We start from the raw sequence: 24,486 nt of genomic DNA on the forward strand, positions 1-24,486 counted from the left end.
CTCAGTTGGTACTAATACTCCAAAATTAATCGAATTTGGCCAAGAAATACTCAAGTGGGCTTTCGAATTACCGTTTTGCCTCCAAGCTACTCAGCAAAGTCTCATCAACAATGATGCATACTGGGCTTCATGTTGAGTCCAACTCCAGTCTGGGCAGATCTCAGATGAAAGTTGATGGGCATTTAAATCTAGTGCATTGATTATGTTCCTGTCTCTTTGCAAACACCAACAGTGTGATTTTCTTTATTTTTCATTTTTAGAGAGCTGGATTGAAAGATGTCTCAACGAAAGTGAAAACAAGCGTTATTCCAGCCACACATCTCTGGGGAATGTTTCTAATGATGAAAGTAAGTGCTTAAAACTCAGTCTTCCATGATGTCCTGGCTATGGACTGTGTTCTGATGAGGAATGGTGCTTCTGGAATGCTAGACTAGGGCATGTCACCCGAAACAAGAGGCTCTCCAGCCGTTTATGAAATACCCAAGCCTTCCTTATAATATCCTCCAGGAGGGAGTTTAGTGCATTCAGATGGATGTGGAAACTGAGGCCACAGCAAAAACTTGCTGTTTACACATTCTCATTGTCTGCGTCCCTAAAGACTCCATTTCAGTGACGCTCCAGTGGGAAAATGTGGACTTTGAATGGGAAAGGCCATTCTCTGTAGATATGGATTTAAAGGAGTGTGTCATGCGACTGTTGTTTTAAAGTCACAAATGTCTTTGGTGTTGGAAAGTAACAACTTCTCCTGCATCTTGAAATAGAGAATTGGAATTGATGGAAAGATATTAGCTGCTGTGTTTACTCCTTTCCCTGTGTTATGTCAGGCTAGGGCTTCTGGGTACCTTATATTAAGAGCAGACGACTACTTGGGACTTGTATTTGCCCCTAAAGCATTATAAAAAGGGGGCAGCTTATTATAAAGTCATTTCCAACAGGGACAGAATGTCTTTCTTAGTTGGTAAAGTGCATCTCCTTAGTTCAGTTTTCTCAAAGATTCAGGGAATCCTCAGGGAAGATTTAGCCGTACTGTTGTAGGTCACAGTAGTTTTCCTTTTTCATTGCTGCATAGTACTCCACTGTATGCCTCTATCACAGCATATGTATCGATTTAAATGTTGACGGATATTTAAACTGCTTCATTTTTGACTCTTTAAGCATCTCTGAACATTCTTTTTTAAAGTTTATTTTAATGTGGTAGAATATGCCTGATGTAAAATTGATCATTTTAACCATATTAAGTATATAATTCAGTGGCCTTAAGTACTCTCACTTCATTGTGCAACCATCACCACTATCCATCTCCAGAACTTTTTTCATCTCCCCAAACTAAAATTCTGTACCCATTAAGCAATAGTTCTCCATCCTCCTTTCCCCCTAGTCCCTATCAATTACTGCTCTATGTTCTGCTATTCTTTATGAATTTGACTAGCTGTAAGAATCTCATATAAGTGGAATCACATAGTATTTGTCCTTTTGTGACTGACTTATTTCACTTGGCATAATATTCATCCATGTTGTAGCATGTATCACAATTTCCTTCCTTTTTAAGGCTGAATGACATTCCACTCTATGTATATACACCACCTTTGTTTATCCATTCATCCATTGATGGACATCTGGGCTATTTCTATTTTTTCGCTATTGTGAATAATGCTGCTATACAGACAGGTGAGCAAATAACTGGTTGAGTTCTGCTTTCATTCCTTTTGGATATATAACCAGAAGTGAAATTGCTGGATCGTATGGTAATTCCATATTTACTATTTTGAGACACTGCTATAATTCCACAGTGGCTGCACCATTTTACATTTTCACCACCAATGTGCTAGAGTTCCAATTTCTCAACATTATTGCTAATATTTGTTATTTTCTGGTTTTTTTGGTAATAGTCGTTCTAATGTATAAGGTAGTATCTCATTGTGGTTTTGATTTGTAGTTTCCTAATGATTAGTGATGTTGAGCATCTTTTCATGTACTAAGGGACCATTTGTGTTATGTATACTTTGCAGTAAGTGCCTGTTCAAGTCTTTCAGCCATTTTTGAAACATAGAGCTTGTGAACTTTGAAAATTTAATTTGTTTATTTTTGGCCGTGCTGGGTCCTTGCTGCTGCAGGCAGGCTTTCTCTAGTTGCGGCCAGCGGGGGCTCTTCCCTGGTTGTGGTGCACAGGCTTCTCGCTGGGGTGTCTTCTCTTGTTGACGAGCATGTGGACTCTAGGTTGCACACGGGTTTCAGTAGCTGTGACCCAGGGACTCACTTCCCCTGGGACATATGGAATCTTCTGGAACCAAGGATCAAACCTGTGTACCCTGTGTTGGCAGGCGGATTCTCAACCACTGAACCACCAGGGAAGTCCTTTTGATCATTTTTTAAAAATCAGATAGTTTATTTCTGTGGTTGCTGAATTGTGGGAACTTCCCTAGTGATTAGTGATATTGAACAGTCTTTCATGTGCTTATTGATTATTTGTTTTATTCTTTGTAGAAATATCTATTTAAGTCTCTCAACTGCTAGTTCTTTATATATTTTGTATGTTAACCCCCTATCAGATATATGTGTTGCAAATATTTTTCTCCTGTTCTGTGGGTTGCATTTTACTCTGTTGATTTTGCTTTTTGATGCACAGTTTTCGATTTTAATGTAGTCTAGTTTATCTATTTTTTCTTTTTCTTAAATTTATTTATTTTTAATTGAAGGGTAATTGCTTTACAGTATTGCCTTGGTTTCTGTCAAACATCAATATGAACCAGCCATAGGTTTACCCATGTCCCCTCCCACTTGGGCATCTATTTTTTCTTTTATCTGTGCTTTGGTGTCCATATTCAAGAAATCATTGCCAAATCCAATGTCATGAAGGTTTTCCTTTGTTTTCTTCTGAAAGTTTTATAGTTTTAGCTCTTATGTATAGGCCTTTGATTCATTTCGAGTTAATTTTTGGTAACTTTTCACTTTTTTTCCCCTCAGTTTGCATCTTTTTAAAATTTCATGTACTTCTGCTCTTATCTCTAGGTTTTCCTCCCTTGCACTTTCTTTGAGTTCAATTTTTTGCCTTTTTCTGTTGTGAGACAGACACTTAGATCATTGATTTTTCAACTTTTTCTAAGCTAGGCATTTAAAGTTATAAAAATTCCTCTAAGTACTACTTAACTGTATCACATAATTTTTCTGGTGTCATACTTTCATTATTGTACAGCCAGACTTATTTTTTTAATTCCTATTGTGATTTGTTCTTTTACCCATGATTTATTTAGAAATCTATTGCTTAATTTCTAAAAACTTGGGGATTTCCTTGTTGCCTTTCTACTACTGATTGCTATTATAATTCCACCATGGTCACAGAACATATTCTGTATGACTCCAATGTTTAAAATTAGTAAGATTTGATTTTTGTCCAAACATATGTTCGATTTGGCAAATGCTCACATATGCTTGTAAGGAATGAATATTCTGCCATATTTGGATGGAATATCCTACAGGTATCGATTAGACCAGATTGGCTAATCATGTTTTTCGGATGTTCCATATCCCTATGGATTTTGATTTTGTCTCTAAGGTACTGAGAGATATTACAGGGTGATTACCTATCTTTTCAGTTTTGTTAATTCCTGTTTTACATGTTTTGAAGTATTCATTTCTTAGAAATTTAGGATTGTTGAATCCTCTTGTTGAAGTGATATCCCTCCTCATATTGGGTTTCCCAGGTAGCTCAGTAGTAAAGAATCCTCCTGCCAATTCGAGAGACACAGGAGACTTGGGTTCGATTCCTAGTTGGAAAAATCCCCTGGAGAAGGAAATGGCAATCCACTCCAATATTCTTGCCTGGAGACTCCTGGACAGGGAAGCCTGGCGGGCTATAGTCCATGGGGTCACAAAGGAGTCACACATGACTTAGAGACCAAACAACAGCATCTCCTCATGTCTAGTAATACTTATTGCCTTCATGTCTATTTTATCTGATGTTACTATAACTATGCCAGCTTTCTTTTTTATTGGGATTGTTGTGGTATATCTTTGCCTTTTTATTTTCAACCTTTCTGAATTCAATGTTAAGATTTTTAATATAGTTTTAAGAAACCAGTCAGATTATCTTTAACTAGAATAATTCAGATCATTTAAGTGTAATATAGTTACTTACATTGTTGAGCTTAAATCAGCAAACTTGCTATTTAGTTTTTATTTCTCCCATCTGACTTTATTTCTTTATTCCTCCCTTGTTCCTTTTTTATGGAGGGGGAGGGATTAACACAGTTATATTTTTTTAATTGTTTTTCTCTGCTAACTCTCCAATTAGATGTTCTTTTAGAGTGTTTCACTCAGGGATTACATTCTGCACCCTTCCTTTCATGTCTGCCTCACACAAATCCTTCCCCCACTTCAAATACAGGGCATAAACACTCCCACAGCTTGATCTAATTGAACACTTTTCCAGCATCTGTGCCATTGCTTTAGTGTATTTTACATCTACCTATGTTATAAGCCCTATAAGACATTTTTATCATTGTTTTACATATTAGTCAATATATAATGATATTTATTCACACACTGACCCTTTCCAGGGCTCTTCATCCTTGTCAGCAAGTCTGTGTTTCCATCTTGGATAACTTTTTTCTTTTCCTTCATAACTTAATTTATTTAGGCTGCAATGTGTGGCATGTGGAATCTTTGCAGGATCCTAGTTCCCTGACCTGGGATCAAACCCATGACCCCTGCATTGGGAGCACAGAGTCCTAACCAATGGACACCAGAGAAGCTCAGGGATCATTACTTCTTTAACCCAAAGAAATTCCTTTACTGTTTCTGGTAGGGACATATAGAGTAGTGTAGATCATGAAAACCATTGTTATTTCACCTTTATTTTTGAAAGATATTTTTGCTAAATAAAGAATTCTAGTTTGGTAAGATTTTTATTTCCCTTTCAACCCTTTAAAGTTTTCATTGCATGGTTCTCTGGTTTCTAAAAGTTAGTCATCAGACTTAATTTTACTCATTTGAATGCAGTGTGTCTTTTTGTCTCAGACAAAAAGATATCTGTCTTTAGTTTACAGCAGTTTGATTGTGATGTTCTATCCCAGGTTCAATCCCTGGTCCGGGAACTAGATCCTGCCTGCAGCAACTAAGATCTGGGACAGTCAAATAAGTAAATAAATATTTAAAACATTTCTTACCTCTTAAAATAAAAACTATCTCTTCTGTAGGTCCCTGCTCTCAAAGAATTCCCATTCCAGAAAGGAAGCTTAGGCACATGTTTGCATATTAGTAAGGCAAGGTTGTACGTGATAAATTCCACTGGAATTGTGCAGGGTGTTCTACTTTGCCATACCAGTTATGTTCCTGGACTCCAGTATGACCTCACTGGAAGCTTGTTAGAAATGCAGACTCTCAGGCCCACTCCAGACCGACTGAGGCACACTGCATTTTAACAAACCCCCAGGTGATTAGAATGCCTGCTAAAGTTTGGGATCAGTCACACAGTTGGAGAATGACTAGGGAAGGCATCTTGAAGGAAGCAGCATTTGCATTGGGTCTCCTAGGGTCCATGTGGTTCCTTTAAGTTAAGGACTGGGAGGAAAAAAGCCACAAGGCATGTTTTGGACTTGAAGAGTTTCCCACATGGTCTTAAGCAGAGAGATGGAAGGGGCGTGGGGACCAGGACTGGGGAGGAGAGTTTGGGCCATGTCGGTGAGGGACTTGGATTCTGACGAGGGGTTTGGAGCTGCGGTCACAGTGCCACTGCAGGGGCTGAGTGAGGGGTGTCAGACCCCAGTTTTCAGAAGGCGAGTTTGGTTCTCGGCAGGTGAATTGGAGCCAGGAAGACACTTCAGAGGCTCCCACCTGGTCCAGGTAAGGGGACGAGGCTGAAGCCCGGGGTGATATCAGTGGGACGGAGGTGATGGGGTGATGGGATGGGTCCAAAGAGCAGGAACCCAGTGGGATTCCTTGGGATTCCTGTTTCCCTCCATGGGAAACAGAACAAATGACTGCACAGTCCTGTAACCCTGATGGGCCCAAGTCTTCTAGGCTTTAGGTCATCACTTCCTTAATAGCTAAATCAAATGACTTCAGCCTCTGTCTTAGATCCTGGGCAGATATCTAGAGTTTTCCCTGTATCTCCAAAAGTTATCAGACTGTGTGTGTGAAAGTGTGTCAGTGTGTGTGTGTATGAGTGTGTGTCTGAGAGTGTGTGTGTGTGTATTAGTGACAGTCCATATGAAGTCCTGTTCCTTCTGCTCTTTGACAACTCCTAACACCTAACTGTCAGACCCTTCGGCAGCTCCCTCCTACCTGCCCGGCTGCAACATCCGCTTCCCTTACCCTTCCTAACCCTTCACCAGCTCATTATCCCGGGTACTGACAGATGGGTGGTGAAGGAGGCTGTTTATACCACGGGGACAGGAAGAGTTGGAATTCAACAGCACAGAGGCAGAGAACTGGGGTCACAGTGGGTCACCACTTGATTTGACTCGTCATTAACATTAAAATCCCATCGAATTCCAGGGCTAGAGAGGTGTAAGTTACTTTTCTCTCCCCTCACTCGGCATGTCTGGTTATCATCCAGTTTGGTATTTTCTCACTCCATAAGACAGGGTTGCAGAGAAATGTGGTTAAACTGGTCCACATTCCCATGGAGTTGTAAGCAAAAGCCCCCAGCCCCACCAACAGCAGAAAGGCTCTGGAACAGCTCCTAGAGCAAGGACAGGGGCTTAGAGCCAGAGGTCTGGGGTGGGAGGTATGCCACAGACAGTCCGCCTAGGATGGCTTTCAAAAACTGGATTGCCCGTGTGGGATGAACCCTGCAGTGTTAGTCCTGGCTGAACACCTAGGTGCAGCCCTGCAGGCAGGCTTAGGAGGCCCAGTGCTTAGGTTATGATTTAAGACAACCTCCAGCTCTTGCCCTTCCTCGGCCTCCATACTCATCATGGGCTGCCCTGTTTTTTGTTTTTTTTTTTTTTAATATTTTCTTGAACATGCCACATGGCATGTGGAATCTTAGTTCCCCAACCAGGGATCGAAACTTGCACTGGAAGCTCGGAGTCTTAACCACTGGACTGCTAGAGAAGTGTCCCTACAGATTGCCGCTTCTGCCCCCTGAGTGTCTATCTGTCCTCTCCTTGTGGAGAATCAGGTAGTTCCTCCTCTGTGCATGAAGCCCACTGCCAAGCCCTTCTGCACCTCCACTTACTCCCTCCACGGCTGTCAGTCCCTGAGGGGAAAGGAGTGTGTCTGATGGACTGGGCCTCACTTAATATAGAAGGCCTGGGGCATCAGAGGTGCTTGCTGAGTGCTTATTAAGTAGTGGGTTTTAGCAAAGCAAAATACTGTACAAAAAAAACAAAAAACAAAAAAATACTATACAGCCATGCTAGATTATGGTCTGTATGTGTAATTTACTTTCAGCTTTTGGCACTCCAGGACCATTTTAACTATTTGAAGAGGTTCTTCCTCCTGATATTCCCTCCCCAAAAGGATCTTTTAATTTGTTCAAAATTATAGTATTTTTGGATGGATAATTCACAATGATATGGATCTAAAATCAAAATGCCGTAATGGTACTACTGAGAAGTCTTGGTCCCTCCCTGGTTTTCCCTTCTAAGCTTCCTAATGGAAAGCATATTTGTTTATTGTGCGTTCTTCAAGCATTTCCAATGTTTATTGTATATGCTTCCAGCATTTGCTTTATGCAAACTAACATTCATATATGTGTTCTTTTTTTTTTGCCATTTTCTCTTTTCTTGCCACTTTCTTACACACAAAAAACAGCACCTTATATACACTTTGCTGTGACTAGCTTTTTTCACTATAAATCCTGGAGTGTAAGGATGGAGAGAGCATTCTCATTCTTTTCTTGGTTTTTGTCTCATTTTTCACAGCTGTGTAGTATTCCACTGTGGTGTCATTTAGCTAACTAAATGAGCCCTGGGCTGTTTGCAACACTTTTGCTGTTATAGCCAAGTTGCAGTGAACAGTCTTGTGTCTGGTCATTTCCCACGTGTGCACGAGTAGTGACAGTATCTGTTCACAGATGCGGGGCTACTGGATAAAGGACATGTAGGATTTCAGTGATTCTGTGAAATGTCTTTCCACATCGGAGGTGGTCATCATTTTGCATTCTCCCTGCAAGATAGGAGTCATCTGTTTCCCACAGCTTCACAGCAGAGTTTTGTGATTGCGGTTTGGATTTTTGCCAATCTGATAAGTGAGAAATGGCATTTTAGTGTACTACTCATTTTCATTGGAATCGATTATCGTTTCACATTTCAGGAACATTTGCATTTTCCACCAATCATGTATCTTGTATGTATCACGTGTCTTTTTCTTTTTGTTTTTTTAAAAATATTTATTTATTTATCTTTGGCTGTGCTGGGTCTTCGTTACTGCATGGGCTTTTTCTCTAGTTGTGAGCAGCGACCACTCTCTAGTTGCAGTGCTCAGGCTTCTCACTGCGGTGGCTTCTCTTGTTGCGGAGCACAGGCTCTAGAACTTGCAGCCTTCATTAGTTGCAGCTCCCAGGCTTTACAGGACAGGTTCAAGAATTGTGGCCCATGGGGTTAGCTCTTCGGTGGCATGTGGGATCTTCCCCCGTCAGGGATCGAACCTGTGTCTCCTGCATTGGCGAGCAGATTCTTCAAAACTGGGCCACCAAGGAAACCCTCTTTCTGGTTTTATTGGAGCACTTTCTAATAAAAGAGGAGGGAGGTGAGACTGTTGTCTGCGGTATGATTACAATTTTCCCGAGAGAGTGCTTACGGTGTGGGTTTTTTCCCCCCACATAGAGACTTTAGATTTTTCTCATGTAGTAAAATTTCTCAAAATTTTCTTGTATGGCTTTGGGCTTTGTATCAACATTAGAAAGGCTCTTTCCTGCTCCAAGATTATGAAGGAATTTACCCAGAGGAGGTGAAAGGAAGCAGGTGTGGGGCCCCCTCTGAGTGGTGCTGCCAACATCACAGTCTTGTTTGGGACTTAGCCCCATTCCCACGGGGAGAAGGGTTTGCTGCCAGGGGCTGATGCCCACTGCCAAAGGCCTAGTCCAGGCACCCTGATCATCAGCTGGTGCTCTTTGCAGGGACTGGAAGGGAAGTAGATAAGGGGGAACGAAATGTTTGGCAGCCCCATTTGTTCCCAACAGGTGAGGTCTGGCCAGGTGCAGCCTGATTAGTATAATGAAAGGAAATAGAATTAGAACTTTGAAGTGAAACTTGAGGCTTACATAAATTTGAACCTTTCCTGGGATTTGAAAAGAAGTAATTAATTTAGAAATGTTCTCCATCCATATTAAATGCTGCTACACCGGCTCTAGGCAAGAAATATTCTAAAATAGAGTTCCCAAATATTGTGAATTCAGCCAGCATAGAGGCAGAAGACAAATGATTAGGTAGATAATACGCTCCCTAAAAGTCTTTTGTTCAGTTCTACAGGTTTGAAGGCAGAATGAGGCTCATAAGTGTTGGGGTTCAGGGAGGTTGGGGTGTCCTTTAGCTTGGGTCCCTCTCCTGGCTTCACTGCTAAAATGTATGACTTAAGGTAAATCACTTCACCTCTCTGAGCCTGTTTCTTCCTCTGTAAAAGGGGATAGTAGTCATAATTAAACCTAACATTAGCTAAGCACTAAGAATGCTTCAAGTATTTGATGTTTCACATTCATTAAATTATTCACTGTCTCAGGAAGCTATGAAAATTAAATGCAGTAATGTGAAGAGCTTTGCCTAGTACCTGGCACGTTATAAGACCCCAGTGAACATTCCCTGATGAAAGTGAAAGTGTTATTTTCTCAGTTGTGTCCAACTCTGCGACTCCATGGACTGTAGCCTGCCAGCTCCCCTGCCCACGGAATTGTCCAGTAAAGAATACTGGATAGCCATTTGCTTCTCCAGGGGACCTTCACGACCCAAGGATCAAACCCACGTCTCCCACATTGCACGCATCAAACCCACGTCTCCCACATTGCACGCAGACTCTTTACCATCTGGGCCACCACGGAAGCAGTACTGTTATTTTATATGCTCACTGCAATCAGGTGGGTAGACTCAGCTTTTGATTGTGGTATTATCTTAGCCATTTATTCATTCCACAAATACCTTCCATGTGTGGGTATTAGAGATACCATGGCGATTGTGGTCTGTGCCCGCAGAGCTTACAAACCCCCAAGGCAGATGTGCTGGTCAGCATGTAGTGATCACACGCCGTGACAGGAGCTTTACTAGGGACCAGCCAGGGTGCTGTGGAGCCCAGGGGACAGAGTGGATAGCTGTCCAGGTGGCCGTGGATAAGTGCCACACCCAGGCCAGTGGGCAGGGCAGGGCAGGGCGGGTGCACACCGCTCTGGGGGGGCGACAACTGTAACTACCGGGGGCCCTTAGAGAGTGCGCGCGTTGTGCCGGGGGGGTTAGTTAGCTCTCACGGTTAGTGCTTAGAATCGTTATTACCCCTATTTTACAAATAAGGAAACTAAGGCACCAAAAGTCTGCAGTCACACAGCCAGCAAGTGACGGAGCCAGGATCTGAGCCTGGGCATTTGACTGCCAAGTTAATATTAGGACATAGATCCAGGAGGGGGAGTAGAGGCGCTCACCATTGGGAAATGGACCAGGATTCCCTGGATGGGGATATTAGGAATTAAAACTGCAAAGTGGGAGCAGAATAGAGGGGCAGAGAGAAGACCGGACACTGGGCAGTATCTCAGTGGGAGGAATTTTAAGCCGATGTTGCTCTCCGGCTTTGGTAGGACGAGTGGTGTGGGCCTGGAGAGTGGATGGCTCAATGTGGGCTGTGAATGGCTCCAGGAACCTTGTCGGCATGGAATTCTGCCTTACAGGGTGAATCTTATTTGGTTTGAAGCATTTCTGCCTGTTAAAATGAAGAGGTACTTGGTAAGGCTAATTCCAAAAGTCTCTATCAACCATGGCTATGTTCATTTTTCTAAAGCGTGCTCTCCTGTCCTCTTTGCCTAGCTGACCCCTGCTGCTCCTTCAGATCCCAAGCCTGGGCTTATACCCCGACTTGGTGCTGCCGTAGCTTCTTGGGTCTGCCTTCTCAGCTCTTGCCCAAGACTTACATTTTATTGGCTGACAGTTTGAGCTCAAGAGAGTAGAGACCATGTCTGTTTTTTCTCTCCCTTTAGCCCCTGGCATGGGGCTGGAACATACGCAATAAATATTTGATTAATGAGTGTATTTCCCAGCACTTCTGGGGAATTAGGATTGAGAGCCATCAGATAAGAGGATGATGCCTGAGTGTGACACGCACAGTCTTTGAGGAAAAGATGCTGGGAAAAGTCTTTGAGGAAAAGACCCCAGGGGTCTGGAGGGTAAGTGCCTGCAGAGGTTGGAGGCCTGTGTTTGATGACTGAGCCAAGGGTCTCTGTTGGCTCCAGGTAGACTAGTTCTTGTCTAAATGCTTTCAGTAGCCACCTGATGCCCATCATTGAGGGAAGTCCAGTCTCCATTCATGGGGTGCATGGCTTCCTACAAGTGTTTCAGTCAGTTCAGTCGCTCAATTGTGTCAGACTCTGCGACCCCATGGACTGCAGCATGCCAGGCCTCCCTGTCCATCACCAACTCCCAGAGTTTACTCAAACTCATGTCCATTGAGTCGGTGATGCCATCCAACCATCTCATCCTCTGTTGTCCCCTTCTCCTCCCACCTTCAATCTTTCCTATCGTCAGGGTCTTTTCAAATGAGTCATTTCTTTGCATCAGATGGCCAAAGTGTTTCAGCCTCATGCAAAGCTTGGTTTCCTTACTTATAAAAGGATATAAAACAACTTCTTAACACTGTTGGGAGGACCAAAATAAGAGAGCAAATGAAAAGTGGTGTACAGTGCCTGGTTTAAGTACTTAGCTGGTGAATGCTATCAGTATTTTTACAGTCCTCTTTTTAAATGTTTCTAGTATTTTTTTTATCATAGTTTGTGATATTTAATCCTCAAACAATCTTTGTGACATCAGTTATGATTTTCAAGTTTTAGGGGAGGGCCCTCCAACGTGAATGAGTCAAGCCACTCCTTAGGCTCTCACAGAGTTGAGGACAAAGTTGAAATTCAAACCCAGGTCTGCCTGCCCTCAAAGCCGATTCTTTTACCAGTGGTTAGTATTGGAAATGGGGCCTTAACAAAGTTTGGTTGGGGAAAAAACCTGATGCAATAGAGATAGGTAACCCCTGAATGGGCTTCCCAGGTGGCTCAGTGGTAAAGAATCTGCCTTCTACAGCACGAGACACAGGAGATGAGGGTTTGACCCGTTTTTCAGGAAGATCCTCTGGAATAGGAAATGGCAACCCATTCCAGTATTCTTGCCTGGAAAATTCCATGGACAGAGAAGCCTGGTGGGCTACAATCCATGGTGTTGCAAAGAGTCAAACAGGACTGCGCAACTGAACATACATGCATCCCCTGAACGGGAAGCCCTAGGGTATAATCCTGGTATGGGGAAATTTTCTGGCTCCAGACAATGGGCCATTTGCCTTTCCCCTCCCCCATGCCTTTGCTCATTCTGCTTGCCGTCCCCCCCAGAGCACCCCCTCCCTCAGCATCCCCCTCTCAAAATCTGACCTGTCCCTGTAAGGGTGACTGAGAGAGACAGTGTACAAGCCAGGATGTGTTATGTGACCGTCACTACCCTTAAGTTAGGTGTGTTGTGTGTGTGCACTTGGGTGTAAAAGAGAACACTGAAAAAAGACTGGTGGTAGATAGGATAAAGAGTTGACAACAGTGTGTCCTATTGAGAGGCACTTGGATTTCCAGAGATTTCCATTTTCCATGTATTTTCCAAATTAAAAAAAAAAAGTGTATTATTTTTGCAAACAGTAAACAAAGCTGTGTTTTAAATTCGGATCATCTCTTCAAGGTCAGCTCAAATGCCACTTCCTCTTTGGAGCTGTGCTGTCCCCTCCTGTGTTTGCCGTGCAGGGTCCCTATTAGTGCGGTTGTGTTTGCCCCCCCGTAAATTTTCCCGAGCAGAGAGGCATCCTCTCTTGCCTGCCTCCTGCAGCAGATTTCAGCTGAACAGAGACGCTCCAAGGCCTGTGAGCCAGAGCAGCCCAGGGCAGCCTTTGCCGTGCCGCTCCTGCACTGATATTTCCCGGCTCTTAGCTGAGTCCTGCTGTGAGTCTCTAGCTGTGGATTCTCACTGTGGTGGCCTCTCTTACGGCAGAACACGGGCTCATGGACTCACTAGCTGTGGTGCCCCATGGGCTCAGTTGCCCCATGGCACATGGGATCTCAGTTCCCAGGCCACGGGTCAAACCAGCGTCCCCCTCATTGCAACTCGATTCTTAACCACTGGACCACCAGGGAAGTCCCTGAGTTCCTCTCACTCAATCTTCCCTAGTACCTTTCAAGATAGGCATTACTATTATTACCGTCAGGTTAGAGACTAGAGGTTGTCTTAAAGCTTGGAGGGGATTACCAGATGTCATAGCACTTCTCCAGCGCCCTTGCATCCCTTCACCTCTTGACCAGGACCTTCAGCCACCTTGCTTCTCGGAAGGTGGCCTGATTTTTCAAGTGGCTGTAGTTTTATCCCCTCACCTTCTCCACCCTACCCTTGACTTTATCTCACCTTCCTTGACATCTGGTTCCCATCTTTGGCCCAGTCCAGGGTTTGGCTTACTTGTGGTTTCTCTTAGGAAGTCTTTCGTGATTGGCCCTGCTTTTTCAGGCCGTCTGGGTTGGCGATATCCTCTCTGCCTACCCATATCACAGCATTTATCACTTCTTATTGAACCTGATTTCTCTCGCTACTGTTTGTCTCTTTCCCCAACCAGACTCTAGGACAAGAGCTTAATTTCTTTATCCTCAGTGTCTAGTTGTCATACATTAGATATATAATGAATTTTTGTTGAATTAATTAACAGGATCCCTTCAATAGCCCTTTAAAATGATTAGGTTTACAAGTGAAGAAAAAATAAAGCCCAGAGGTTGAGGGGTTTTCTCAATCATGGCCAGGAAGGTTTTGAATTGATTTTAGAATATAGATCTTTTGTGACCCACGTTGACTGATGTGCTGAAATTTAAAGAAGCAGAGAAAAATAGCTACCCACTCCAGTATTCTTGGGCTTCCCTGGTGGCGCAGCTGGTAAAGAATCTGCCTACAATGTGGGAGACCTGGGTTCAATCCCTGGGTTGGGAAGATCCCCTGGAGAAGGGAAAGGCTACCCACTCCACTATTCTGGAGAATTCTGGAGAATTCCATGGACTATAGTCCATGGGGTCACAAGGAGTCAGACACAACTGAGTAACTTTCACTTTCAGAGAAAAAGTCCTGCCAATTCTAGGGGAAACAAAAATGTAAATCATGAGCCAGCACAAGCTGGACAGAGATATATTTAGGTTGTTTATATATTTTTCCTTGTTTAAAAAATGCAGTTGCTGTTGTTTTTTAACTTAGCCTTCCTTTCAGTTATTTACTTAGTGTAATTCTTAGGAGTTGAGTTGTGGGGCCAAGTGACTGAATATTTTAGATAACTGTCAATATTACTGCAAAATTACTTACCAAACTATTGTACCAGTTACCACTACCTTCAGAGAAATGTAACACTGTCAATTTGACCATTTGCACACTAGCATTGGGGATTATTATTTTTAAAATTTTTGTTCTCAGAGATATAAAGTTGTGCCTCATTATTTTCTTTTTAATTCTTTGTAAACAGTTGAGGTTGAGTATTGTTCTTTGCATCTACTTACCTACGTTCTTATGAGACTCATATGTTCATGTTCCTTTTTGTGCAATTTTTTTAAGATTGTTGAAGACATTTGTGGAAGGCAGACTCAACTATTTAATTAAGTGACAATGGGAGGCATTGGCTGGAGGGAACACAGAGATGAATAAGATACCATCCTGCTTTCTTCTTTTTTAAATTGAGATGTGATTGACATACAAAACACTATATAAAGTTCCAGGTGTATAATATAATAATTCAATGCTTGTATATATTACAAAATGATGACCCCAGTAATCTAGTTAACATCCATCATCATACATAGTTACATAATTTATTTTTCTTGTGATGAGAACTTTTAGGATTTACTCTCTTAGCAATGTTCAGAGAGTACTATTAATTATAGTCACCATGTTGTACGTGACATGCCCACAACTTACTTATTTTATAACTGAAAGTATGTACCTCTTGACTCCTTTTACCACTTTCACCCATCCCCTACCACAGCCCATGGCAACAACCAGTTTCTATCTGTTCTCTTTATTTACAAGTTTTTTGTTGTTCCACATATAAGTAAAATCATATATTTGTCTTTCTCTGACTTATTTCACTTAGTATAATGCTCTCAAGGTTCATTATTGTTGTTGCAAATTACAAAATTTCATTCTTTTTATGGCTGAATAATATTCATGTATCAGTTCAGTTCAGTTGCTCAGTCGTGTCCGACTCTTTGCAACCCCATAAACCGCAGCATGCCAGGCCTCCCTGTCCATCAGCAACTCCCGGAGTTTACCCAAACTCATCTCCATTGAGTCGGTGATGCCATCCAACCATCTCATCCTCTGTCATCCCCTTCTCCTCCTGCCCTCAATCTTTCCCACCATCAGGGTCTTTTCCAATGAGTCAGCTCTCCACATCGGGTGGCCAAAGTATTGGAGTTTCAGCTTCAGCATCAGTCCCTCCAATGAACACCCAGGACTGATCTCCTTTAGGATGGACTGGTTGGATCTCCTTGCAGTCCAAGGGACTCTCAAGAGTCTTCTCCAATATCACAGTTCAAAAGCATCAGTTCTTCGGTGCTCAGCTTTCTTTATAGTCCAACTCTCACATCCATACATGACTACTGGAAAAACCATAGCCTTGATGAGACGGACCTTTGTTTGCAAAGTAATGTCTCTGCTTTTTAATGTGCTGTCTAGGTTGGTCATAACTTTCCTTCCAAGGAGTAAGCATTTTTTAATTTCATGGCTGCAATCAGCATCTGTGGCGATTTTGGAGCCCAGAAAAATAAAGTCAGCCACTCTTTCCACTGTTTCCCCATCTTTTTTGCCATGAAGTGATGGGACCAGATGCCATGATCTTAGTTTTCTGAATGTTGAGTTTTAAGCCAACTTTTTCACTCTCTTCTTTCACTTTCATCAAGAGGCTCTTTAGTTCTTCCTCACTTTCTGCCATAAGGGTGGTGTCATCTGCTTATCTGAGGTTACTGATATTTCTCCCGGCAATCTTGATTCCAGCTTATGTTTCCTCCAGCCCAGCGTTTCTCATGATGTGTTCTGCATATGAGTTAAATAAGCAGGGTGACAATATACAGCCTTGATGTACTCCTTTTCCTCTTTGGAACTAGTCTGTTGTTCCATGGCCAGTTCTAACTGTTGCTTCCTGACCTGCATACAGGTTTCTCAAGAGGCAGGTCAGGTGGTCTGGTATTCCCCTCTATTGAAGAATTTTCCACAGTTTATTGTGATCCACGCAGTCAAAGGCTTTGGCATACTCAATAAAGCAGAAGTAGATGTTTTTCTGGAACTCTCTTGCTTTTTCGATAATCCAGCAGATGTTGGCAATTTGATCTCTGGTTCCTCTGCCTTTTCTAAAACCAGCTTGAATATCTGGAAGTTCACAGTTCATGTATTGCTAAAGCCTGGCTTGGAGAATTTTGAGCATTACTTTACGAGCATGTGAGATGAGTGCAATTATGCGGTAGTTTGAGCATTCCTTGTCATTACCTTTCTTTGGGATTGGAATGAAAACTAATCTTTTATAGTCCTGTGGCCACTGCTGAGTTCTCCAAATTTGCTGGCATATTGAGTACAGCACTTTCACAAAATCATCTTTTAGGATTTGAAATAGCTCAACTGGAATTCCATCACCTCCACTAGCTTTGTTCATAATGATGCTAGGTTCCTAAGGCTCACCTGACTTCACATTCTAGGATGTCCGGCTCTAGGTGAGTGTGAGTGGTCATACCTTCATGATTATCTGGGTCATGAAGATCTTTTTTTGTACCGTTCTGTGTATTTTTGCTACCTCTTCTTAATATCTTCTGCTTCTGTTAGGTCCATACCATTCTGTCCTTTATTGAGTACATCTTTGCATGAAATGTTCTTTGGTATCTCTAATTTTCTTGAAGAGATCTCTAGTCTTTCCCAGTCTAATGTTTTCCTCTATTTCTTTGCACTGATCACTGAGGAAGGCTTTCTTGTCTCTCCTTGCTATTTGGAACTCTGCATTCAAATAGGTATATCTTTCCTTCTCTCCTTTGCTTTTCACTTCTCCTCTTTTCACAGCTATTTGTAAGGCCTCCTTAGACAGCCATTTTGCTTTTTAGCATTTCTTTTTCTTGGGGATAGTTTTGTCCCTGTCTCCTGTACAATGTCACAAAGCTCCATCCATAGTTCATCAGGCTCTCTGTCTATCAGATCTAGTCCCTTAAATCTATTTCTCACTTCCACTGTATAGTCATAAGGGATTTGATTTAGGTCATACCTGAATGGTCTAGTGGTTTCCCCCACTTTCTTCAATTAAAGTTTGAATCTGTCAATAAGGAGTTCATGATCTGAGCCACAGTCCACTCCCAGTCTTGTTTTTGCTGACTGTATAGAGCTTCTCCATCTTTGGCTGCAAAGGATATAATCAATCTGATTTTGGTGTTGACCATCTGGTGATGTCCATGTGTAGAGTCTTCTCTGTGTTGTGAAATATTCATGTCTATATATATATATATATATATGTATAAACTATTTTTTATCTGTTCATCTGTGAGTGGGCGCTTAGATTGTTTCCATACCTTAGCTGTTGTAAATAGTGCTGCAGTAGATGTAGGACTGAAATATCTCGTCTTATTAGTGTTTTCATTTTCTTCAAATAAATACCGAGAATTGCTAGATCATGTGGTAGTTATATTTGAATTTTTTGATGAATCTACATACCGTTTTCGACAGTGGCTGCACCAATTTACATTCCTACCAGCAGTGCATGAGGATTCTCTTTTCTCCGCATCCTCACCATCACTTGTTATTTCTTGTCTTTTTGATAACAGTCATCCTAAAAAAATGTGAGGTGATCTCTCACCATGGATTTAATTTTCATTTCCCTGATGGTTAATGATGTTGAGAATCTTTTCAAGTACCTATTGATCGTATATATATCTCTTGGAAAAAAATGTCTATTCAGATCTTCTGCCCATTTTTGAATCAGATTGTTCAGGGGTTGTTGAGTTCTTTATATATTCTGAATATTAACTCCTTGTCAGACATATGATTTGCAAATATTTTCTTCCATTCGGTAGGCTGCCTTTTTTGTTGCTGCTATTTCTCTTTGCTGTGCAGAAGATTTTTAGTTTCATGTAATCTCACTTGTCTATTTTTGCTTTTGTTGCCTTTCCTTTGGTATCAAATCCAAAGAAACCACATTGCCAAGTCCTATGTCAAAGTGCTTATTGCCTATGTTTTCTTCTAGGATATTTATAGTTTTAGGTTTTACATTCAAGCCTTTGGTTGATTTTGAGTTAATTTTTTTTTATGGTGTAAGATGGTGGTGCAGTTTAATTCTTTTGCATATTGCTATCCAGTTTTCCCAACACCATTTACTGAAGAGACTGTCCTTTTGCCATTGTGTATTCTTAGCTCCTTTGTCACAAATTACTGACGGTGCCTGTGAGTTTATTTCTGGGCCCTCTGTTCTGTTCCATTTATCTGTATCTGTGTCTGCCACTGTTCTACTCTTTTTTTTTTTTTTTGTTCTACTCTTTTGATCACTATAACTTTGTAATTTGGTTTGAAATCAGGCATCCTTGCCTTCTTAAGTGGGATCTTCTTAAGCAAGGTACTCAAGTCAGAGAGATGAATGTGGATATGTGTAGAAATAATAGTGTTGTACATTTCAGACGGTTTTGGAGGCAGGGAAGTGAATAACCAATGAAAAGAGGTTTTATTAACTCAGAAAATTGTCTTATCTCACCAAACAAAGATGCAGGGATTTTTAGGGTTGGTTAATCAGAGGCCCAGCATGATATTCAGAGTCCCCAGGATTTCCCCTTGTCCTTGCTGACTTCCTTGGCATTGAATTTGTCCTCAGACTGCTCTTTTCCCAGTTGAAAGTTTGCTACCTCACTCCAGTTATCATGTCCACTCACAGCCATGTTCAAAAGTGGGCCAGGCCACTTGATCTCTCCTATTTCTTACCCTCTCCTCCCTCCCTCCCTTCCCCTTTCTCCGTCTTTTCTCCTTTCATTTCTTTTCTTTCTTTTCTTCCTTCCTTCCTCCCTCCCTCCCTCTCTCTCTCCCTCTTTCTTTCAAAAGCAGACTCCCCCCATCCCACAGTTTTGGAGACCAGAAATTTGAAATCAAGGCCCTTTTCCCTTTTTGTTAGGAAAAAAATAACTTTCCCAAAAGCACCACAGGGCTGCTTCTTAATCTGATAGTCCAGATCACCACGTCACACGCCCCACCTAATCCATCGTGGGTTAGTGGGTATAAAATTACCATGATAGATTTAAGTTGACCAACGTTCATGTCTCCAGGATTTGGAGGGGTGCAGTCTACTATTCAGTGGTGGAGATAGCTCTTCAAACTATAATGTATTATGTCAAATAAAAATACAAATTGATATAAGATTTTTCTGTAAAAGTCAGTTTCTCCTTTTTTTCTTGTTAAACTGTGATAAATCTGTTATGTTGAAAAAGCCAAAATGCCCTTGCTCTCAAAGCATCAACATTTGAGGACAATGTAGTCTTTTGAAACTTGGGAGAGCTGAAAGACCCGTGTGGTTTCCTACTGAAGTTCGCTCCTTTTTCTTTTAACAGATGAGGAAAAAGAAAATAACAGAGCATCCAAGCCCCACTCCACTCCTGCTACTCTGCAATGGTAAGTTCCATTCTGAGCAAGTTTTCTCTTGATGCGAAGCTCATATAACTGGTCTTCTTGCCAACAGTACAGCATATCAGTTGGAATGTCATAGTAACCTGACGCCCAATAGCCCATATGCAATCAATTTAATTTTCAGGTGTGTAAAAAATACTCAACTTAGATATAGCCTGGAGATTTAAATTTTCATATTTATTTTATTTGGGAGTAGACTTATTTTCCCAACATCAAAACACTGACAAGGACTGGATTCCACATGGATGTTATTGACTTCAATAGAATCTATTATTTTAATAAATGATGTTGCAGCCAATTATAGAGGCATAGGTCTGTTCTCCCTTACCAATGACCCCTCAATAAATTAATAGTTAATTGCAACTATACTACACTTGGGGGTTCCCTGGTGACTCAGAGAGTGAAGAATCCACTTGCAATGCAGGAGGTCTGGGTTCTGTCCCTGGGTCAGGAAGATCCCGTAGAGAAGGGAATGGCTACCGGCTCCAGTGTTCTTGCCTCGGAAATCCCATGGACGGAGGAGCTTGGTGGGCTACAGTCCATAGGGTCATGAAAGAGTTGGACATGACTGAGTGACTAACACTTCATACCATAATTATTTTTGACATTATAACGTGAACACAAATTATCTGCCTGAGTGGCTCTCCCTTTACTGTCTGGAATTCCTGGGCTTGATGTAACAGTTAATGATGTGGTTTAAGTGTTTGTACTCATGTTTGATACGTACAGGTAAATGCTCCTCTAAGAGCTGGACTTACAAATTATGTTGTAGCTTTGAACACCAAGGCTACAGGAACACTTGACACTCACCCCTCAGAGGATTTTGTCAGTTAAGGGCTATTACTGCTTCTAGCAGTGCAGTCCACAAAGGCAAAGGAAGTGAGGAATTAAGGGGAAGGAGAGAGAAAGGAATGAATCTCCTGTGTGCCAGGCTACATGTTAGGCACTTTGTACAAGTGTCTCATTTCATTCTTACAATTCTGTCAAACTGGGTATTGTTATGCCCATTTTACAGATGAGGAAAATAAAGCTTAGGCGGTTAAATCATTTACCCAAATATACACACAGCCATGAAGTGGCAGAGGCAGGAACCTGGCTGGTCCCTTTAATTGCAAAGCCTTTGCTTCAGAAAAAAAGGAAGAGAAAAATCAGGAAAGATGGAGAGACCAGATCAGAAAAGGAAGCAGATGGGCTTTAATGAGCAAATCATATTAGATTCTTTTGACTAATCCACCCACAGGTGAGAGGAAAACAATGTTGGGAGAAAGCATTCAGGAATGCAACTCAATCTTCTCCAACAAGAGTCTCAGTAGTCAGCTTGTTTTGCTGCAAGGATAGCAAAAGTTGCTTTCAAGAGCTCCATTTCCAGGCTTTTGGGCTGCTTCTTTCAATTTGTCCCTACATTCCTTTTCTCGCTGCATTTGCTGCTTTTTTGCTTTATTTAAAATTCTACGCTACTTCCCTCTTCAAATCTCTCCCCATACCCTTCTGCCCAAATTATGGCCACACAGATTCCCACAATGCCAGCACATTGAGTGAAGGATCAACATAAAAGACTTCGGGAGTGAGAGTTTCTAGAAATGCTAGAAATCAGCAGACACTCTTGGTTTAGTCATCTGAACACATTGTACATTTCAGAGTGAAAAATTTGAAAGGGACTAGAAGAAAATCACCTTGTTCACATCTGTTTTTCTGTGATCTTCTGACATTTGCCTGGCAACAGAGAGGCTGTCGATAGTGTAATCTCTTACATCAGACTGCGTGCATGCGTGTTAAGTTGCTTCAGTCATGTCCAACTCTTTGCACCTCTATGGACTGCAGCCCGCCAGGCTTCTCTGTCCATGGGATTCTCCAGGCATGAATACTGTAGTGGGTTGCCATGCCCTTCTCCAGGGGATCTTCCCAACCCGGGGATCAAACCCTCATCTTCTACATCTCCTTCACTGGCAGGGGGTTCTTTACCACTAGTTCCACCTGGGAAGACTGCCAGAAATTAACTCCCAGCTGTGCTTTTCCGTGTGACCTTGGGCAAGGTCGCTCACCTCTCTGTGCCTCAGTCTACTCGGCTGTAAAATGGGGATGGCAGTAGTATTTTCCTCATAATGTAGTCACAAAGAGAAAATGAGAGAGTATGAACAGTGTCTGGAGAAGAGTGGGTGCTGGATAAACCTTAGCGACTGTGGATCACTCAGCAGACATCTTCCTTCCAAGTCCCACAAGGACATCCTGGAATAGGGCTTTTCTCCTTCCTGATAAACTCATAGTCAGTTCTCCCACTGCACCTAAGTCTATACAAAATATTTATGTTTCTAAATAAAAGGTCCCATATGTCATTCCAGAAGAAATTTCATCTTCTAATTCACAAAGCCAGGCAGTGGATTTGTTTTTATGAAAAAGAAAAAAATCTGTTTTCAGAACCAAATCAGGTTTGAAAATTTGTAAAATTTAGTCTTATTGTTATCAAGAGGCATCAGGTTGTTGATACCTCAAATTTTCATATTTTTAAGATAGAATTTCAGTCCTTCACTAAATTAAGAAATATTAGCACCTACTGTTTTCTGGCCCCTATTCTAGGCTCTGAGAATGCAGTGGTGGGTAGGGCAGATCAAGAATAGGGGCTGATGAAAGAAAAATTTAGGTGACAATTTAAAAAATTATTAATTATAAATAAATAAACAAGGAATATATTAGATAGAGATAAGCTCAGAGTGAAGAATTAGAATTGGCTGAGGTGATAAGTGTCTCAGAGGCTATTTTAGGTTGAATAGTGAGGGAAAGCTTCCTTGAAGCGGTGACATCTAAGTGGACATTTATGTGACAAGAAGTCCTCACTACACCACGATAGTGTTAAAATCAGGGAAACGTCCTCAGTAGAGGGGATAGTGTGGGTCAGGTTCTCCCAGAGGCAGACCCTGAGCTGAACTATGCGTGCAGGTGGTTTATTAGGGTGCCCAGTATTGACACCACAGGGTGTAAGGAGAGTTATCGGGCTGCAAGGGGGGCTATGGCAGTGGCTTTGGTGATCCCACAGGGAGTTCTTAGCTGGGGTGGCCCGTCAGAGGTAAGCCCTTCAGAGACTAACTGAGGCGATGGATCCAGGCCTTTACTCCTGCACCTCACTCATCACGGCAGGTGGGCAGCCCCAGGAACAGGGCATACATTTGGGCGAGGCAGTTCCCTTCCAGTCCTGCTGAGGACGACGCCCCGGGCAAGCTTCAGCCTCAGCAGTCAATCTCTCAGCAGTGGGGAAGGAACCCAGGCATGCACCGATGGCCTGTTCACTCTCTCCAGGGTGGAGTAGGCGGAGCTTGTTTAGGGAGCTGCAGAAGGTGGTCTGTGTGATGGGAGCTTAGCCAGTAAGGAAGACAGTGACACTGATGAGATGGGATAAGGAGGCAGGGAGACTGTAAACAGCAGGGAAGAAGAAGCCGGACATTTCTTTAAATTTAGGGACAGCTGTTGTTCAGTCGCTAAGTTGTGTCCAACTCTTTGTGATCCCATGGACTGCAGCACGCCAGGCTTCCCTGTCCTTCACCATCTCCCAGAGCTTGCTCAAACTCATGTTCATCAAGTCAGTGATGCCATCCAACCATCTCATCCTCTGTTGTCCCCTTCTCCTCCTGCCTTCAATCTTTCCCAGTATCAGGGTCTTTTCCAACAAGTTGGCTCTTCACATCAGGTGGCCAAACTACTGGAGTTTCAGCTTCAGCATCAGTCATGCCAATGATTATTCAGGATGGATTCCTTTAGGATTGACTACTTTGATCTCCTTGCTATTCAAGGGACTCTCAAGAGTCTTCTCAAATAACACAGTTCAAAAGCATCAATTCTTCAGCACTCAGCCTTCTTTATGGTCCAACTCTCACATCCGTACATGACTACTGGAAAAACAATAGCTTTGATTATATAGACATTTATTTGTCAACAAAGTGATGTCTCTGCTTTTTAATATGCTGTCTAGGTTGGTCATAGCTTTTTTTCCAAGGAGCAAGTGTTGTTTAATTTCATGGCTGCAGCCACCGTCCACAGTGATTTTGGAGCCCAGAAAAATAAAGTCTGTCACTGTTTGCATTGATTCCCCACCTATTTGCCATGAAGTGATGGGACAGTCAAGCTCAAAACAATGGTGGAGGATATGTGACCTCTTACATCGAGTTCCACATGAGTAAATTGTTTTAGACTAGAGTTTCAGTATAAAACTTCATCTCTCAGAAGGAACTGAAGACACCCTCCATTTTACAAGGGAAAGTGGCATAGTTTATACTAGGTCCCCTTTCTGCTCTGGCTGCCAAGAAGTCTAGAGCTAAATCTGATGCTAAATTTTCAACCTCTTTCCTTTATCTAATTTTCTTCTCCTTTTTCTTATTTTGTTAGGTTTTTAGAAGAGGGCAGGATGCAAATAAATTCAACAGATACTCATTTGCATTTCAATTTTATTTTCTTTACACAAAATGCATTTCCTTATTGAAAAACAAAAACATTACAGATAAGGTTAAAGTCCTTTCTTCATGTAGTTCCTTCCCTTGTCCTCCAAAGCAACACTGTTACCAGTGAGAAATATGCGTGTGTGTGGATATTTGTGCATACATGCATACACGTGTGTGTATGTATGTATGTGTGTTTACTGTCCCTTACCTATGCATTTACATGCATATGTACTGATAGGATGGAC

At 42.0% G+C, this 24,486-nt stretch overlaps 1 protein-coding gene across 1 annotated transcript in view; it reads left to right on the forward strand.

Moving 5' to 3' along the window:
* RFX4 (regulatory factor X4) overlaps positions 1-24,486 on the forward strand; it is a 155,578-nt gene that overhangs the window by 9,082 nt on the left and 122,010 nt on the right. The window contains exons 2-3 of the mRNA XM_065938421.1: positions 261-347; positions 19,739-19,799. Of these exons, the coding sequence (XP_065794493.1) occupies positions 261-347; positions 19,739-19,799 (148 nt within the window). The remainder of the gene's footprint in view (positions 1-260; positions 348-19,738; positions 19,800-24,486) is intronic.

The sequence above is a fragment of the Muntiacus reevesi genome, chromosome 1 (genome assembly GCF_963930625.1).
Source record: "Muntiacus reevesi chromosome 1, mMunRee1.1, whole genome shotgun sequence".
Classification (NCBI taxonomy): Eukaryota; Metazoa; Chordata; class Mammalia; order Artiodactyla; family Cervidae; genus Muntiacus; species Muntiacus reevesi.